Here is a 19011-nt window from a genome sequence, read left to right on the forward strand (position 1 = left end):
GAGGGCAGGGGGCACAGCCAGATGCTGCCCTGGCCACTCTCCTGCCAGCCCCAGCCTCTCCCAGGAGGAAGTGTACTTTCTCTTTTGCTTGTGAGTTTCTGTTCATTTCAGGACAAGTTGCCTGGGAACCAGAGAGTTGGCCACGGCTGGAAAAGGGTCTGGGAAGGGAATTGTACCGGCTTCACCTTTGAGTCTGGCCCTGCAGGCAGGGCTGGGGTCTTCAGTGCTGCCTTTTGAGGTCTGAGGGGGGCGTCACTTCCCCCATGTGACTTCATGGCTGTGAAACGTGGGTGGCGCGGGCCACAATTCTGCCTTCGCCCCGACTTCCTGGGGGGCACCCGCCTTGCTCTGCTGTGCTTTCCTGAATGGGATGAAGGGGTCTCTGGGTCTTGGGGGAGGGTGCAGCAGCCGCAGGACAGGAGTGTGGACACCCTGGCCCCATTCTGGAGAACTCTGGAAAACCTGGCCGATTACCTTGTAATTGTTCCCAGCAGTGAGGAGCGAGTCTGGGCCCGGGAGCGGCCTCCAGTGTTTGTTTTGCCTTCTGGTTCTCCAGGCCAGTGGTAACCAAGGGCCGCTTCCCCTTGGAGACGGTGGAGCTTGCTTGGGCCAGGGCTGACCCAGCCCAGGCAAGGCAGGCCTGGGGACACAGCAGGGAGGCCCCCTACTGCGGGGGCTCCGGAGGTGCTGCCCTCACCCCTCTTCTGTCATTTTTCCCCCAGTGGTGAGGACCTGTGGGGCTTTTCTCCTGGGTCTTTTCCCAGGCACTTGCCTGGAACATTCGAGAACTCCAGATCCCCCGGTAGGTATCTGGGACACCATGAGAACGCTCACTGGCCAGCCACATGTGGGTGGTCTCGGGTGGGGCGTGGACTTCAACTAGGACTCAGGGCCGTGACTGACAGCCAGGCCAGGTTCTGGCAGGACCCAGGGTCCTGAGATAATTCCGGGGCGAGTTTGGAGCCAAAGGAGAGGTGCTCTGAGACGGCGGCAGTGGAGGCCAACCAGGGAAGGCTCCGTGGAGGAGGGGGCACTGGAAGATCCCACACAGATGGGATTCCTGTCAGGTGGGGTTGTTAACTCATGTGGTTCTTAAGAACTAGCAGGGCTGGTGTGGCCACTCGTGTCTAAGGGACCGTTGGAGAAGCTGAGAGGGCCTGTCAGGGGCTTGGAGGGTGGAGAGCGGGGAGCCTGTGAGGAGGGGAGGGGCCTCCAGCAGGGTTGCCCTGACCTCTGTCTTCCCAGACCCTGAGTGATTGACAGCTTCTACAGGGTCTGGGCAAGGGGATCGCAGCCTGTTTATGTGCCCTGCCCCCCATTCTTGTGGACTTGGCAGCAGGACAGGGGATGCTGCCTGCTCCTTCCGTGGCACAGGTCGGCCTCTAGATGTGGCTGGTTCAGGTCAGTTGTATTTTAGGATTGACTTGGAGAAGGATGGAAGCCCCTCTGCCTTTTGCTTCTCATGTGTGTTTCCTCCAGCCCCCCACCTCGGGAGGACCCCCACCGACAGCGCTGAACCAGCTGGGCACGCGGGTCACCCGGAGGTCTGGGGCCAGTGCCATTCAGGGGTGGTAGCCCGAGGCTCTGCATTTCCAGCAAGCTCCTGGCTGACAGTCTGTGGGCTGCCCTAGGGTCCCCGGGTGCAGGGCACACAGCGTGACTGGTTCCCTCGCCCCTACAGGAACTGTTCTCAAGAAAGGAGACAGACTCTCCTTGGGCAGGCTCTCACTCCTGTCTGGTTTTCCATTTGGGGGCCTAGAGAAGGGGTGCTGTCAATCAGCAGAGGAGGGGCCTGGTGGGGAGGGCAGGGACACTGGTGTTTGGGGACTGGCCCAAGCCCCGCGGTCTAACTTTCACACGGATTCCTGCCACCGGCCCAGCTGCCGATACAATTAAACCTCAGTGATTCACTGTAGTGCATTTCAAGGCAAGGCGTTGTGTTATGAAAACGTGGGTCCCAGCGGCTTGTTTTGTTGGCAGGTCTTGCTGCCTCAGCAGAAAAGAGGCGCTTTTGATATGGGAACGGAAACTTGGGACCATGTTAGAAATAGTTAGTGTGTTCGGCGGAGAGGACGTTGGTCCTCCTCCAGCTGTGGAAACTCCACGCCTGGCGGGAAGACGGCAACCTGTGGGGCTGGGGAGGGTCCCCACAGCACCTGGGTCTGTGGTCTGAGCCGCCTGTGCTGTGATGTGGCTGGCCTTCCCTGCCACTGAGGGGCGTGGGACGCAACCGTCCCCTGCTCGCCCCTCTGCCTGCAAAGGTAACATGCTGCTGTTTTTTATTTTATGGAAAGTCCAGCTCGCAGAGGAAATACCTTTCTCAAGGCACCCTGTCTGATGTTGCGGAGCAGCTCTGCCCAGCAAGGCAAGCACATGAAATGCACATTTGTAGTCCTCGTGTGTACCTGGCTGCGGTGCGGGGAGGCAGAGCAGGAACGGGAGAAGACTGTCTAGCTCAAAAGGCCAGTCCTGGGCTTCAGTTTCCAACACTGGGCTGACTCTGCCGGGACAAGCAAGTGCCTCTGTTCTTGTCTCTTCCTCTTCCGGCCCTGATTGCTGTCCTGGACTAGCCCATTCAATGGATATTGGGCCAATTTCCCTTTTTTCCAGTTCCCCTTTTTTCCCCTTGTGTTTTCAAAATGTGATAAATGGAATAGGCACACCCCAGATCCAAGTTACTTTTCTGAGAAACTTCCCGCAGTGCTTAGGTCCTGGCCCTCTGGCGTCAGAACAGAGAAGCAGGGCGCACAAACCCGTCCCCACCAGTACACTGCAGACCTATGCCCAAGCTGCCACCGCTTCCCAAGGGCATGGGGGAGGCACTGGGGGAGAGTTCGGAGATGCGGGCAGAACCACTGCCAGCAGCCCCTTCCCCTGAAGCTTTTGCACTCATTGTTCAAATGATTGGATGTTGCCTGCCTCCCCCCACTAGACAGTAAGCTCCCTGAGGGCAGCAAGTTCTGCCTGTTCTGTGTATCCAGTAGGTGCTTAATACTTTCGGAATGAATTCCAGCCCTGAGGCACATTATTTGGACTTGGGTGTTTTCCCACTGTTCACCAGCTGAACATTGCCAGACCATCTCTCGGGTTGGGTCACTTCTGCCGGTGACATCTTGTCCATGTTGTTTGTTCCTTCCAGTTTCCCCTTGGGGAAGATGTTTTCTAGCAGTTCAGGGGAAGGCCTCTTCTCCCTTCCTGAACACTAACCACGTTGGCCTGTGTTTTTGTTTTTGTTTTTGTTTTTGTTTTTGTTTGAGACAGAGTTTCCTTCTTGTTGCCCAGGCTGGAGTGCAATGGTGCAATCTCAGCTCACTGCAACCTCCACCTCCCGGGTTCAAGTGATTCTCCTGCCTCAGCCTCCCAAGTAACTGGAATTACAGGTGTCCGCCACCACGTCCAGCCAATTTTGTATTTTTAGTAGAGATGGGGTTTCTCCATGTTGGTCAGGCTGGTCTCAAACTCCCGACCTCAGGTGATCCGCCCACCTCAGCCTCCCAAAGTGCTGGAATTACAGGTGTGAGCCACCGTGCCCAGCCTAGTTGGCCTGTGTTTTTGAATTGACCACCTTGTTGAGGCACTTAGGGACTGAGAAACAAAGCAAGGTCTTGAGAAGCTCATTCTAACCTGTCTTAAGGGCTTAACAGATATTTGTGGGATGGATGAGCAAGCAACTCAGCGCACAGGCCTCGGATGGTCGAGTTCTCAGCCGGCTTCCCATGTTCCGTGTGAGCTAGCCTGGCCAGGAGAGGATCCGTGGGCACGGCTGTGCCAGGCCTGTGAGCGATGACCCCTCCACCTGAGAATGAAGAAATGCAGCCCATGAGAAGAGGTTTGCATAGCGACAAGTCCAGAGACCCTGTGATCAGCCTGGGGCACCCCTAGCTGTGGGCAGACACTCCATGGTACAGCTGATAGTGGCGGTCAGGCTCCAGCATCATCCGTGGGAGAGCACGGAGGATCCCGGTGGCTGGGTGATTCCCTGATAGCAGAAGGTAGGGCCTTTGCCAGTTTGGAGCTGCCTCAGGGTGTCGACCTGCTCAGTGAGAAAGTAGGCGCCTAGGAATCCAAACGTTCCTCTCCTGCCTCATCCTGCCTTGTTCCCGGGGTAGGGATCACCCTGACATCGGTTCTCCCATGTCCTCATCCCCCGCCAGCCCGCAGGGTCATCCCCTCCCCAGACCACAGTTTGGGCCCAGGGGTGGAGATGCAGGCACACATCCCGAACTCCGGAGAAACTCGGTCTACAGGTGCTGTCTCGGGGCAGCAAGGGCTGCCAAACCACGGCACTGCACTTTTTCCTCTGGAGAACAGAAAGGGGAGGGGCAGAGGCCTGGCCTGCAGCAATTCTGCTCTCAAAGGCTCTTTACTCCCCACATCTGAGCGTCGTTAACGGTGTCCTTTTGTGTAACTCTGGGCTAACAAGCCCAGTCCAACCAGCCAGGTTGTGCCTCTCTCTGCCCTGCAGCCCCATCCACACCCACCCCCTGTCCATGTGGATCTTGGAGAGGTGGACATTTTTCATCCATTTATTTATTTATTTATTTTTTTATTGAGGTGAAATTCACCTAACATTCATCTTTTTCAGAGTACAATTCGGTGGCATTCAGTCCATTCACAATATGGTATATTACCACCTCTGTCTTGTCCCAAAACAGTCTGATCACCCCTAAAAGAGGCTCGAGTCCCAAAACAGTTTCATCACCCCTAAAAGAGACCTCTGCCACTTCCCGTCCCCCTGCTTCCTGGCCCCAGGCAAGCACCAGTCTGCTTTCTGTTTCTATGGATTTGCCTATCCTGGTCATTTCATCGAAAGGGAATCATACAATGTGTGGCCTTTTATATCTGGCTTCCTTCACATTAATCTAAAGTTTTTGGGGTTCATTCACACTGTAGCATGCACTAGTACTTTTATGGCTGAATAATATTCCACTGAATGTGTATACCACAATTTGTTTATCCATGCGTCCATCGATGGACATTCGGGCTCATCCATTTGTGTTTTTGCAACAGTAACAAAACAACAGTAAAGAAATTTAAAAGGGAGGGAACTCATAAGCTCACCACTCTAAACACAGCGACATTTTCATTTCTCCAGGCTCCTTTCTACCTCTCTCCTGAGTATGCCAATACAGTTTTTTCTAGGTTTTAGTCTCAGGGCAGATGCAGTTATGACCCTTTTTTCACTTGACATAGGAAACCTTTTCCCTTGCCCTCTTGTACAGAGATCCTTCCCATTAGCAGGTTTTTTGTTTTTTGTTTTTTTGAGACAGAGTCTCACTTTGTTGCCTAGGCTAGAGTGCAGTGGCGCAGTCTTGGCTCACTGCAGCCTCAACCTTCTGGACTCAAGCAATCCTCCTACCTCAGCCTCCCAAGTAGCTGAGACTATAGGCATGTACCACTACACCCAGCTAATTTTTGTATTTTTTGTAGAGACAAGGTTTCCCTATGTTATCCAGGTTGGTCTTGAACTCCTGGGCTCAAGAGATCTGTCCACCCCAGCCTCCCAAAGTGCTGGGATTATAGGTGTGAGCCACCACACCCAGCCCCCATTAGCATTTTTGGTGGGTAATACTCCACTCGCTAGCTGGGGAGGCACTTCCACACTCCTTGCCTTATCCTATATGTGACGAGCTGGTGCCATGCCATTCTGGCCCCCAGGCCTTTCTACTTGTCTGGGAAGTTGAGGATGAATTTATTCACTGCCTTTGAACTTGCTGGGACCCTCCCCTCTTGAGTATTGACCCGTGTGTTCCAGGTTGATGGAATTGGAGGAGGGAGACCTCTGGCATGTAAGAGGAAGTGCCCGAAGGTTACTGTGGCCTGAAAAGTATGTTGAAGTCCTTTTTTTATTCACCACCTGCCTGGGAGGCCCCGGGATTTACCCCTCCCTTGGCATCCTGCTCAGTTCCGTGAAATCCCACACGGGAAATGGCGATTGGGTTGCACAAGGAGGCGCACAGCCTAAGTCCTTTTACAATCCTCTCAGGTTCATTGGCCGAGATCCAGTCGAGGTCCAGTTGAGAAACCTCCAGTCCAGCTATCTCCACAGACACTCCCCACCACCCTGGGCTTGCCTCAGTCAGTTGCAAAGATCAGGAATCTGGAGGTGGGTTACTTGGACACTTGATTTTCTTCTAAAAGTAGATGGTGGGGCGGATGGTCCCGAGGTCCAAGATTTTGAGAGCGGTAAGAGGAGAGGTGGCTGTGAACTAAATTAAAAGAAGCTGCTCTAAGGCCATCCTGTTATGGAGAAATAATTAACTCCCCACACATGACCGTGATTACAGCAAACAGCCTAGATGTCCATCTAAGAGGGAATGTCACCAAAATTATAATAGCACATAATGGGATATTATGCAGCCACTAACATAAATTTCATGGAGGAGCTAATATATTACGATGGAAAAAGCAAACTGTGGATTCGTATCTGCAGTGTGATCTTTTGCTGTAAATAGACTATTCTCATATGCACCAGAATGTTCTAGAAGGACACACCTCTGTGCTTCCCTGGGCAGTGGGTGAGAGGAAACACTTTATGCTTTTTACATTTCTGTATTGAGATTTCTTATGAGAATGTCTAACATTTGAAATATTTCATATCAAGATAATTTTTTTAAATTCTGGTACAAGTGTAATCCTGATAGTTTTCATTTAATAGAGATCTGAGATTCTAAACTGTTGAGGCATCATTCCTTGAAACCAGTGGTTCTCAATCTCTGGCCTCATCATAGTGCCCTGGAGGGCTCTAGAATTCAGGCCACCCCACGGAGTTTCTGATCCAGAAAGTCTAACGGGGTCAGGAATTTGCATCTCTGAGTTCCCAGGTGATGCTGACTGATGTTGCGGGTTGAGACCCCACTTTGAGAACCACTCCTGTAAAACAGGGCCTTTCCTGTTTTCCTCACTGCCAGATAGAGGGAGGCCTGTGGGTCTGGTGACGGGGCCAAGCAACTTGGGTCACAACCCCTGTGAGCTGTAGGACCAGCACCTGCCATGGCATTCCCCGGCTGAGTGCTCTCCTACACTTGGCATTCAAGATTCCAAGCTATCAGGTGTCCCCCGATAGCCTCAGGTGTTGAGAGGCGGCAAGGGGAGGGCAGGGAGCGGCATGTATGAAGCTCCTACTTTGTGCCTGGAGCTTTAGTTAGGCGATTCTGTGGTGAAATCATGAACATTGCCCTTCCTATTCCCCCAGGTGGTTTGAGGGCAGCCGCCTGGGCCTCAGGGGGGAACGCGTGGATACCCGGCCCCCTGACTCTCATGTAGGCTGGGTGATGACCCCTGAAATCTCTCTGGGTTGATGCTTCCTGAGTCCTCAGATCCTCTCCCCAGCCCCTTCCTGGTTACCCTCCTGCTTATTATCCCTGGAGGGACATGAGGGTGACCCAAGGACCACTCCCAGAGGTGACCTTTGCCAGCTGGCACATCCCACAGAGAGAGATCAGTGTGTCACCGCCTCCCATTCAGGCCTTGGCACCCTGAAAGCCTGGGTTTGGTTGGATCCCCTGTGTCCAGGAGACTGCCTTGTTGGGGGGAAGTGGCAGACTTTGGATGCACTCCAGCCTCCTCCTCTCAGCCAGGCAACCCTGAGCTCTGGAGTCCCTCGGGAGGCTAGGCTGGAGCAAGGCCCTTCCAGAGAACCAGCTTCTCTGCAGAGCCTCCTCCTGGGAGTCACTGGGCCCACCGGATCCACCCTGCCTCGAGCTCCCGTCTCCTGCCTTCTGGGGAGCTGCCGGGGATCAGAGGGCGAGGAGGACCAGGTCTCTGAGCCTGTCCCGTGGGTATCCTGTTGGTGACTCTTTTCTTGGAGATGGCCGTGGGGCTGCTGTTGGCCCTGGCTTTCTGCCTCTACTCTTTGGGGCGACCCACCGCCTGTGTGAACCAGGTGGACCCAGTGTGTGACCCCCGAGGCCAGGCAGTGTTGGTGGTCCATAGTCTCCATTTTATTCCCATTGCCGTGGGACAGCATGTCTGCTGCTATCTGGGTCACCTTTCGGGAAGGTTGCTGTTTGTCCCTGGGGTCCCTCCAAGAACTGGCTTCTCGTCTGCACCAGGCACAGTTCGTTGTCCTCGTCACCCTGCCTAGGCTACAGCTGCGATTTATTGTAATTTTCAGTCTCTATATGAATATCATGCTGGTTTCCCAGGCTGTGGCTCCACTGATTCGAGCCCTCTGAAAGTGCTGTGAGTCATCTGGGCCCTTCCATAGGCGTTTACAGCAGGTGCATTTTGGGTCTTTTGAGGTCAGCGGCTAGAGCTCTGGACCGTGTGGGATTTTCTCTCCAAAATCACTTGTCAGAACTTTCCAGAAGGATCCTGTTGATTCTAGGGGCACAGACTTATTTTTATATCCCTGTTTGAGGGGTCCCTCCTCAAGTTGGCGGTTGGTAGGGTGAGGGGTGGAGGGTGGTAACCACGTGTCACAAGCCCTGCTGGCGGTGGCCCCTTTGCCAGGGGCTCCATGGCCCAGCCAGCACGGAGCATTCCCTGAGCCCTTCCACCACCAAGAGTGTCCCTGCCACTCATGTTCAGGATGCTGGAGGGAGCACAGGAGCCCAGTGAGCAGGCAGAGCCCAGGCGGCGGCTGAGCCAGGCTGCAGAGGTTCATTCTGATAAAATAGCAGATCGCTCGGGGCATGTTTCTCTTGCAGAATCCTGGGCTGCCACCACTGGTGTGTGAGACGGGCGGCAGAGGGAGGGAAGTTACGTGATCTTCAGGTGAAAGGAGGCTTTATAAATAGGTCACCTTGTTCCACATCCTGAATTTCATTCTTTCCCCATCTTGGGGCAAAACAATGGTCTCACTGTTCTGGGGTTAGTCAGACACTGGGGGGGAACCGGGCGTAAGGAGGAGCGTGAGTGTCTGCCACTCCCTGGTGACCGACCCACCCCTGTGCATCCCTTACCTGCCCTTTCTGACCGTTTGTCCCCAGTCGCATTGGCTACATCCCCAAAAGAGGGGGTAGCTGCTCCTTCAACAGACCTCTTCCTAAACACCACCACGAACAGGTAATTTTTAGTGGAAGCGAGGCTCCGGGACAATTGATCTGAAAGCATTTTGGGGGAAGGTGGGGCCTGCAGGGTTGTGGCTTTAATTGAAATGCCACTGGGGGGTTGCAGGCAGGTGCTGTGCAGTCTGGCCTGTCTCAGCCTCTCCCAGGGTCTGCTCTCAGAGCCTCATTCCTCCTCCCCTCCCCTTCCCTGGAGTGGGTCTGTCGGGGCCGGAACAGCCACCGGTGTTTCTGATGGGGCCGCCTCACCTGGCCTTTGCCACGTGCACAGCCGCTGTGCAGCTGCCACCTGGCTGGGTATGGGGACGGACCAGCTGTTCTCTTCTTGTGTTCTGGGTCAGTAGAGAGAGATAGCTGCCCCATTTTTACTGGGCTAATCAAAATCTGTAATTTTGAAGCAGTATAACCAGAAGTCTTGGGATAGATCGCTGTAGACATAATGTCCCTCTTTGGCATGGCCTCAAAGCTTCCCCAGGATTCTCATCCTTTATTTAAATACCCTTCTGCCAGGCTGGGCATGGTGGCTCACACCTGTTATCTGAGCACTTTGGGTGGCCAAGGCAGGAGAATTGCTTGAGCCTGGTAGTTAGAGAGCAGCCTGGGCAACATAGTGAGACCCTGTCTCTTTAAAAGGAAAAAAAGCGTTTTAAATGCCCTTCTGCCAGTTATGGATCCTTAACACGTACCTTCATGGAAAAAACATTCAGGACAATAGTGCCTACACATTACACTGTGCTTGCTTTATAAAAGCAACACAGGTGCCGAACCCGTAGGAATTGCTTTGGGGATAACTTGTTCTTGCAAACATAGTGTGTGAAATCATTGTTTCTCAGCCTTTGATTCTCTTTTGTGTGCTTAACCATCATTTTAGTTTCAAAAGGAATACATGCATTTTAAAAAATTCAATTCAAAGCGTTTTTTCCCTCCCACCCACCAGCATTAACCGTTGTGAAAGGTTTGATGTTTATCCTTCTAGACCTTTCTCTGTACCTGCAGATAAATGTGCACAGAGAGAATCTTTTTAAATTCTGTTTTTTCAGAAATGGCATCATGATCTGCGTATTGTTCTGTGATTTGCTTTTAAAAATGTGACAGCATCGCGTTACATTTTCTGTTGCGTCACCACTTTGGAGGGGCTGCATGGAGCTCCATGATGTGGACGAGGTGGGACTCATGCTGTCCCCAGCATCTTCATCCTCATGCCCCTGTGCAGGCCTGTAGGGTTTGGTAGACAAGAGCCATGGGTGATTGTTGGGCGTTTTGCACATGGACAGGACAGGGACTGCCTCGTTGCACCTGCACACCTAGAAGGCTGTCCCAGTTCAGGGTCTGTCCCCCTTCAACACACACCCATGCTGTGTAGGAATGTCCTTTCCCCACATCCTTTGCAGTCCCTGCAACTTTTTTTTTTTTTTTTTTTTTTAACAGAATCTCGCTCTGTCGCCCAGGTTCGAGTGCGGTGGCACAATCTCGGCTCACTGCAACCTCCGCCTCCTGGGTTCAAGCGATTCTCCTGCCTCAGTCTCCCGAGTAGCTGGGATTACAGGCACCCACCACTATGCCCAGTTAATTTTTGTATTTTTTAGTAGAGATGGGGTTTCACCACGTTGGCCAGACTGGTCTCAAACTCCTGACCTCAGGTGATTCACCCATCTCGGCCTCCCACCGTGCTGGGATGACAGGCATGAGCCACCACGGCAACTGTTTTTAACCCTGTGCATGCCACAGCACTGTCTCGCCCCTGTCTCGGTGGTAGTGCTGTGTCTAGCAACACATTCCTCTCTGCCTTGCATAATGAAAGCAAACTGTGGCTGTATCCAGAAGGCACTCTCCGACCACAGGGGCCTGCCTTGCCTCTCCTACCACTCCAGGCTCCCTCGGCCTTCAGAGAGAATGGCTTCCCTAGATCATTAAAGGCTGAAGACAGGTGCCCTTCACCTGTCCCGGGTCTAGGACTCCCAGACAGTGCACTTCGGGGATGCTTTTGACTCCTCTCCACCTGCTGGGGATCAGCATTCATTTCCAGGCTTTCTTCCCTGTGGATCTGCAGACCTGGCTGCCCCCGCGTGGAGGAGCCCAGGAAACTGGAGGCTTTGCGAGGTTCTTTTCTTCCTTCCTACTAAGATCTGGGGCCCCCAGCAAATCCAAAGATGGCCTCTTCCCTGGACCCAGACATAATGGCTGTTCAAAGCTGGCCAAGGGAGTAGGGGCTTTCGGAAGCTCATCTGCTTAGAGCCCAGGCTGCCACCAGGAAATCCAGTACAGACATACAACTCTGGTGGGTGTTTGGGACCCCAACCCACCCCCGTCCCATGGCTGCTCTGGAGACACTGGGTTGAGGGCTTTTGCCCTCAAAGGGTGTAAGGGACATCCCCTTTCACTCATGCAAGAATTTGTGTGTGTGTGTGTGTGTGTGTGTGTGTGTGTGTGTGTGTGTAGTGGTGGGGTATTCCTCCTGCTGGGGGAAGAAGTTCACTGAAGCCAAACCCCAGGGCTTCGTGTCATCTGCTGTCCCTGCAGGTAGCCCCTCCCCCTCCTCCAGAGCTTTTAGTGGCCTTCACTGTGTTGTAGGAAAGGCAGAATCTCCTCCAGGCTGTGTATCCCTCTACAGGGGAAGCCAAGGTGACTCCAGGGCCGGTGGCTGCTCTCTGGCTCTGAGGGTCCGGGCGGTGGTTCCTGCCTCCATCCCGTTTTGCACTCCTCTCTGCTTCCCCCAGCCCAGCCCTCTCATGCATGAGACAGACGCTCCCGCCATGTGCTTGACTTTGATATTGGTGACGTGTCCTCTCCCTTTATCCCCCCATCTGCTTGTGGCACGATGGGGCCTGAGCTGTGCCGGGCCAGGACTCGGGGTAGGTGAGTGTGGGGTCAGGGGGTTGTCCCAGCTGAGCTCAACCAGCAAGGCTGAGGGACATGGAGCATGAGAGGCTGAGGCCTTGGTGCCAGCGCCATAGATGCTCGTCAGATTTGACAGCTGATCTCTGACACGAGGCATGCAGGAGCGTGGGTGTGTGGACGGCTCGCCTGCCTTCCTCCGGAGGAAGCTCTCCACGGGACATGTCCTGAGCAAGTGTCAGGGAACTCGCGTCACACACAATCCGCCACCAGCATCGGCTCTTCGACCCAGATGAGATGCAGCTGTTCTCCGTGACTCACGGCCTCTGGGCCAGTTGTGTGAGGAAGGTCCTTTCGGGAGCTCCCAAGCCACTGTTTTATGGCTGTTTTTCTCTCTTGACCCTTCTTGATCTTTACTTTAATCTGATCTTATGGGAAAATGTTGCTAGGAGTTCCTGACCCAGAGTGACTGGTGAGCTCCCTGCTGCCCATGAGGAGGAGGGTCTTGCAGTTAGAGCTCCTGCACACACAGATGTATACACACAGACACACTCCACACACGCAGACACATGAAGACACACAACATACATGTACATACACGCACACACATATACATGCATGCATGCACGCACAGCACACACATATGTACACATGAATACATACCACACACATATACACACATCCAGACACACCACACACACAGATACATACACACCTCACATATCTACACACACACATGCATACCGCACATACATGCACACACATACACATACACACTCTTTCTCCTGGTTGAAATACCCTCACGGCATTCATGCCTGTGATGAGGTAACAGCCTGGTCTTCAGGAAGCACCAGACACTGGACCCCTGCGTGCGACAGCTGACCCTTGCAGCCTGAGGGCTGCGTGCAATGAGAACTGTCATTATTTAGAGTGAGTAGAGTTTGGTGGGGCAGGAGGGGTACAGGCCAGGAACTGGTTTGTTGTGGGGCTTGGCTGAGACAGTTGTGCAGAGGAGGAGGCAGGTGCGGTCCTGGGGACATGGTGGCTAATGCAAGAATGTGCTTTTGGGGATAAAAACTTTCACTAAGGGAGTGGAGAGCAGGCGCCGCCAGCCAGGGCACTGCCTGGACTGTGACGCCTCTGTTAGTCTCAGCTGCTGCCCTTACTGTCAGTGTGCAGGCACACAGAGTACACGTGTGTGTATGGGTGTACACACGTGTGTGCATGTAGGCATGGGTGCTTGCATGTGTGTGGGGGGTGGTGGTGGCAGCAGCAAGGCCACATCTATCCTCTGCTCTCCTGTTCCAGCCCTGCAGGGCAGTACAAGCCACGCCCTTTGTGGCTTGTACTTTGCTCCTCCTGGGTGGGGATGAAGGCTGAGTCCTCCCACCTCCTGGAAACTCACCAACTGCTCAGCAATGCCAGGCCCCGAAGCTTCTCTGGTGCTGCTGGGCCCCACAAGGCCTAGGCATCTGCATTTGCTTCTCAGAGCAGCAGTAAGTGGAGGTGTTCCCAGAGCGGGGGCCTGTACTGTTCTCCCAGCTCCTGCCTGAAGTGTGGTGCCCAGTGCTGGATGCCCTCCAGGCCCAGGGATGTCCGTCTCGGTCCAGTGTTAACAGGAGCCATCCAGGCACCTGTGAATGTCACTCGGCACCTGTGGGTGGTACACACCCCCCATCCTGAGCACCATGTCCAGGAATTATGGTGATCGTATTAGCAATTTTCCATGGGTTTACAACAGGGGTCGGCAAACTACAGCTCCTGGGCCAAATCTGGCCTGCTGTCTATTTTTGTAAATAAAGTTTTATTGAAACACACCTATGCCCATTCATTTACATATTGTCCGGAGGGCCTTAAATGGTTACTATCTGGCCCCTTATGGAAGAAGTTTGCTGACCCTTGGTTTAGAAGGGATCTTAAACTTGGTCTGCCCTAACCCAGCCTTCCAAGTCCTTGGGTCTTGGCCCAAAGGCAGCGTCCCTCTGTCGGGCCAGATGTGGTGACCAGGAAGACGGGAGAACAGTGATCTTTGTTCAGTGAATGGAGCACAGGCTAGGAAATAAATGAAAGTGGAAATGCAGTGACGCCAGCGCCCTCAGGGTGGATCTTGGTGGCTGGAGCTACTGTCTCGGCACATGAGCTTGGAATCTTCAGGAAACAGGGCTGGGGAAGCGCCCGCCGGACTGCAGTTCCGGGGGAGGTGGCGAGTCCAGCTCCTGGGGACCCACAGGAAGGGTGGATCTGTGCGGCCACATTTTAAAATAGAAGGAGGAGGACAGATGGATGGTTTCAGTGTTCCTGCACAGCAAGGAGGTGGCTAGGTGTGGACAACAGGAAGGTGGGAAGGCACTGTCATCTTTAACCATAGCCTGGACACAGGGCGGGTGACAGATGAGTCAAGAGTAGCCCCAGGGCCACCACAGTGATTGACCGCCTGGGTGGTGACTCAGATGGCAGAAGTGGCCGGGTGGGTGGGCCACATTCCCTAGGGTGCCCTTGTGAGGGAGTCACCCCACAGTGCTGCAGGCCCTTTACCTGCCTGCCCTGCCCAGGGAAAACGCCCCACCCTGTTTCCCCAGCCTCCCTCCTCCCAGGCCCTCCCTCCCACAGACCCCCACCCCTCACAGCCATGTGATCCAAGGCCTGGGCCGGGGTGAGGGGGTAGGGGGAAGGTGGGTGGAGGTGGAGGGGTGGCGGTTCGGGTTAGGTTTAGGGAGCTCAGCCCAGCATTGGTGTTGAGGACTTGCTGGGCCACCTGAGGTGGTGGCATCTCAAAACTAGGAGAGCTTGTGGAACCGACCTGGACAGACAGACAGTGGATGTCCCACGTCGGGGTGAAGCCACCTTTTTCTGGTGGCTCTTTCTGGGATGAGGCTGGCCCAGCCTCCAGGGACCCCCCCCCGCACACACACCACCATCCGGCTAATGCCTGCCCCAGCCCCACAGGGCTATGTCTTAAGTGGAGTCGACGCAGGGCCCCGTCTTAAGCTCTGGCTGGCGGACCCCAGGCCGGCCTGTCCTTATAAATAAAGTTTTCTGGAACTCAGCCACACGCGTTTATTTATGTCCCGTCTGTGGCTGCTTTTGCGCGACAACAGCAGAGACTGTCTGGCCCTCAAAGCCAGGCATTTACTATCTCGCCCATTTCAGAAAAAACTGATCTCCGGTCTCGCTGAGACAGGCATTCTGTGTGTTCAGGCCTGGGTTTATTAGCCTGAGAGCTCCCTCCCCTCCCTCCGCTCCCTCCCCGTCCTTCCCGTCTCACCCCACTTCACCCTTTCTCCCCCTCTGAGGTGTTGCTCTCCTCACCTCTTCCCCCCTCAACCTCCCTGTTATGGTCCCTCCTAGCATTTTCAGTTACCTGCTAGAGGACCCCTCCCCGCCACCTTTCTCTCCCACTCTCCCCTCCCTCCCCCAGCCTCCTCCCCACTCTTCCCACCTGCTCCCATACTGGAGAGAGGGCGGATCTTCCATGACAGACGAGATCCCAGGAGAAAGGTCCTCCCTGCTGCGACAGTTGAGCGGCAGCGGGGCTGTGGAGGGGCTACGCTGCAGGAAGCATGACATGAACTAGCTCTCTTAGAAAGTAATTCGCGCCCCGTCCTCCCAGAGAGCTGACCTCTGTGCCCACAAGACCCTGCGGAATTGAGAATATGGAGAGGTTCCTGGGCACCAAGCTGGAGGGGGTGTCCAGACAGAGATGGGGGTTGTCCTCTTCGCCCCTACTCCTTGCAGCTCTGACCTCCAGAGCCGCCTCGGCCCGGCCTTCCTACAGCTCAGAAAATGCTCCAGTGGAGGTTGGGGAAGAGGGGAATTCAGGGAAGGCCACACTGGCGCCACATCAGACCTAACTCTCTCCCGCTCCCGCAGCTTGAGGCGCAGGCCCCAAAGCCACGGGGTGCCCCTCTGCAGCAGCATAGAGGGAGTCCTAGAGGTTTCAGTGGCTCCCAGGAGAGGAGATGGAACTGAAAGCTTGAAAATGGGATTTTCCTGGGAGATCATGGATGTGAGGTCACAGTATTCACAGAACTTTCTGGAACCAGGGCGGCCCTCCAGGCTGCAGAGGGTACACCTCCGCTCTAATGGTTTTGCAGACACTGGACACAAGGAGTCCTACCCTGTCTCTGAAGAGATGACCGTGCCCCTGAGATCAAAACCCTCTGTCTGTGGCTGGGCGTGGTGGCTCACGCCTGTCATCCCAGCACTTTGGGAGGCCGAGGTGGGTGAATCACCTGAGCTCAGGAGTTCGAGAGCAGCCTGGACAACATGGTGAAACCTGGCCTCTACTAAATAGAAAAATTAGCTGGGTGCGGTGGTGGGCGCCTATGATCCCAGCTACTTGGGAGGCAGAGGCAGGAGAATCACTTGAACCCAGGAAGCGGAGGTTGCAGTGAGATGAGATCGCGCCATTGCACTCCAGCCTGGGCAACAAGAGCAAAACTCCATCTCAAAAAAAAAAAAAAAAAAAAAAAGAACCCTCTGTCTCACATCAGAAAGGGGAGGGCGAGAAGCATGACCTGGCCCCTGAGATAAGGGGGTCGGGGCACCAAGGGTTCCCACATGGGAAGGTTCTGCCAGGACCAAACTTCCTGGAGGCCTGGCCGCCCCGGGGACAGGGTCTCGTGGGGCCTCTTCCCAGCTGAGAGGGAGCTGGAGGCCAGCCCCACTGCAGAGTCTGGCCTGGCTGGCCCCACACTGAACGGGGAGGCCAGCCCTCGGAGATTCCTGGATTTCCCTGTGTCTGGGAGCCCACGGCCTCCCCCACCCCGGGTTCCTTTGGATTCTCTTTGTCTCCTTTACTTGGGCACCCTAGTAACAAGCGACCCAGCATGACTCTCTCCCGGCAGCCAAGGCTCCGATGGCCTACCGCCCAGGCACCCCCTGCAAGCTCCTTTAGTACCGTTTCTTCAGCCAGGAGCCTGCCTTGCCCCTAGCCTGGTGGATCCTAGGAGCCTGACCTCAAACCAGGCTGCTCTCCCTGGCCTCTCTGGTCCCTTCCAGAGACCAAGGAGGTTCTTGATGGCAGAAAGAAACTTCTCTCTTGAACGAGGCTCAAATCTTCTGCTGCCTTCTCCTCCTTGGATAGAACTCTTCCTGACCAGCACTTTGGGAGGCCAGGCCAGGTGGATCACTTGAAGTCAGGGAGTTCAAGACCAGCCTGGCCAACATGGTGAAACCCCGTCTCTACTAAAAGTACAAAAATTAACCAGGCGTGGTGGTGGGTGCCTGTAATCGTAGCTACTCCGGAGGCTGAGGCAGGAGAATCACTTGAACTCAGGAGGTGGAGGTTGCAGTGAGCCGAGATCACACCACTGCATTCCAGCCTGGGTGACAGAGCAAGACTCTGTCTCAAAAAATAAAAAGAATTCTTCCTGGGCTGCCAGTGGAGAGGATGGGGTAGATGATACAGTGAGATCTCTCCCCCATCCCGCAGTCCCTGTTCTCCCTCCTGAAGGACCCAGGGAATGGTGAGGCCAGAGAGGGAACGAGGCATCTTAGCGTTGGACTCTCCTCCCTAGACGTGCTGTTGAGACCCAGAGGGCGAAACCCTGGCTTCTAGTTGAAGGGTGTGGGCAGGAAAAAGAGGTGGGCAGTCATCTAAGAACTCCTGGGGGTCGGGGGATGAGCCCCCCATGCTGTCTGAATCGAGGCCTGCCCTTGAGAAGAAGGTTGCTGGCGGAGGAGGCTCCTGGGGCCCTTCCCGCCAAGCGTACACAGATGCCTGAGTTGAACCGTCCGACTGCACCAGAGAGCCCTTCTCTGGAGTGAATTGGTGGTGCGTCTGCTGGAGGTGGCTGTGACAGAGACAGAGACAGGGAGGAGGAGCTGGGGTTGGCATCCTCACAGCCTCTGCTGCTACCTGGGGCTCCACTTCCCCTCTGAACAGCAAGGCAAGGGCCAACCACCTCCCTCTGTTTTGACCAAGCAGATGCCCACTGTCGTGGCTGAGTCCTGGTTCTGTGACACCATGGCCTGCCGTCCTGTGGAACCCTGATGAGGTATTTGGTGGGCATCAGCCGTATGCCTGCACCCAACACAGATGAGGGTGACGCGCAGCCCCCAAGCCCACCTCTCCGTGCAGTCTGCCGGGTGGACGGACAGCCCCTTTCCTTTGTGACAAACTAGCCAGGGAACGGGGGATTTCATTCCACGCCAAGACTCCAGCCTGTCCATGTCAGGCGTGACGGAGCCCAGGTGCAGGCTGCCGGGACGTGCTGATGTGGTCGCCTCGACCTCCGGGTTAACTTTCCCCTTCATCCCGCAGCCCCGCTCACCGGTTGTTTGTCTTTCCGTCCATTAGGCAATACTGAACGCCGTGCAGCTTGCAGAGGTCTCCTGGCAGCTCGCCTTAGGAATTCTGTCTGGCCCCAATCAGAATACTGGAGACGAGACCACGAGATTGATGAGTTTGCCTTGGGAGTCGGTGAGAAGGTGAAACCAGGGCGAACATGGGTCAGAAGGTCACTGGAGGGATCAAGACTGTAGACATGAGGGACCCCACGTACCGGCCCCTGAAGCAGGAGCTCCAGGGTCTGGATTACTGCAAGCCCACCCGGCTGGATCTGCTACTGGACATGCCCCCTGTGTCCTACGACGTCCAGCTGCTGCATTCGTGGAACAACAACGACCGGTCGCTCAACGTCTTCGTGAAGGAAGACGACAAACTCATCTTTCACCGGCATCCGGTGGCCCAGAGCACAGACGCTATCAGGGGCAAAGTCGGGTATACCCGTGGGCTGCACGTGTGGCAGATCACATGGGCTATGAGACAGCGGGGCACACACGCCGTGGTGGGGGTGGCAACGGCAGACGCCCCCCTGCACTCGGTCGGGTACACTACCCTCGTGGGGAATAATCACGAGTCCTGGGGCTGGGATTTGGGGCGCAACCGGCTCTACCATGATGGCAAGAACCAGCCAAGCAAAACATACCCAGCCTTTCTGGAACCAGATGAGACATTCATTGTCCCTGACTCCTTCCTGGTAGCCCTGGACATGGACGATGGGACGCTGAGCTTCATTGTGGATGGACAGTACATGGGAGTGGCTTTTCGGGGACTCAAGGGCAAAAAACTGTATCCTGTAGTGAGTGCCGTCTGGGGCCACTGTGAGATCCGAATGCGCTACTTGAACGGACTCGATCGTAAGTGTCCCCTCTGCTGTCA

At 55.0% G+C, this 19011-nt stretch overlaps 1 protein-coding gene across 1 annotated transcript in view; it reads left to right on the top strand.

The window, feature by feature from the left end:
- SPSB1 (splA/ryanodine receptor domain and SOCS box containing 1) overlaps positions 1 to 19011 on the top strand; it is a 77831-nt gene that overhangs the window by 46501 nt on the left and 12319 nt on the right. The window contains exon 2 of the mRNA XM_025368021.1: positions 18148 to 18989. Within this exon, the coding sequence (XP_025223806.1) occupies positions 18296 to 18989 (694 nt within the window). The 5' untranslated portion in view covers positions 18148 to 18295. The remainder of the gene's footprint in view (positions 1 to 18147; positions 18990 to 19011) is intronic.

This window comes from Theropithecus gelada, chromosome 1 (assembly GCF_003255815.1).
Source record: "Theropithecus gelada isolate Dixy chromosome 1, Tgel_1.0, whole genome shotgun sequence".
Taxonomy (NCBI): Eukaryota; Metazoa; Chordata; class Mammalia; order Primates; family Cercopithecidae; genus Theropithecus; species Theropithecus gelada.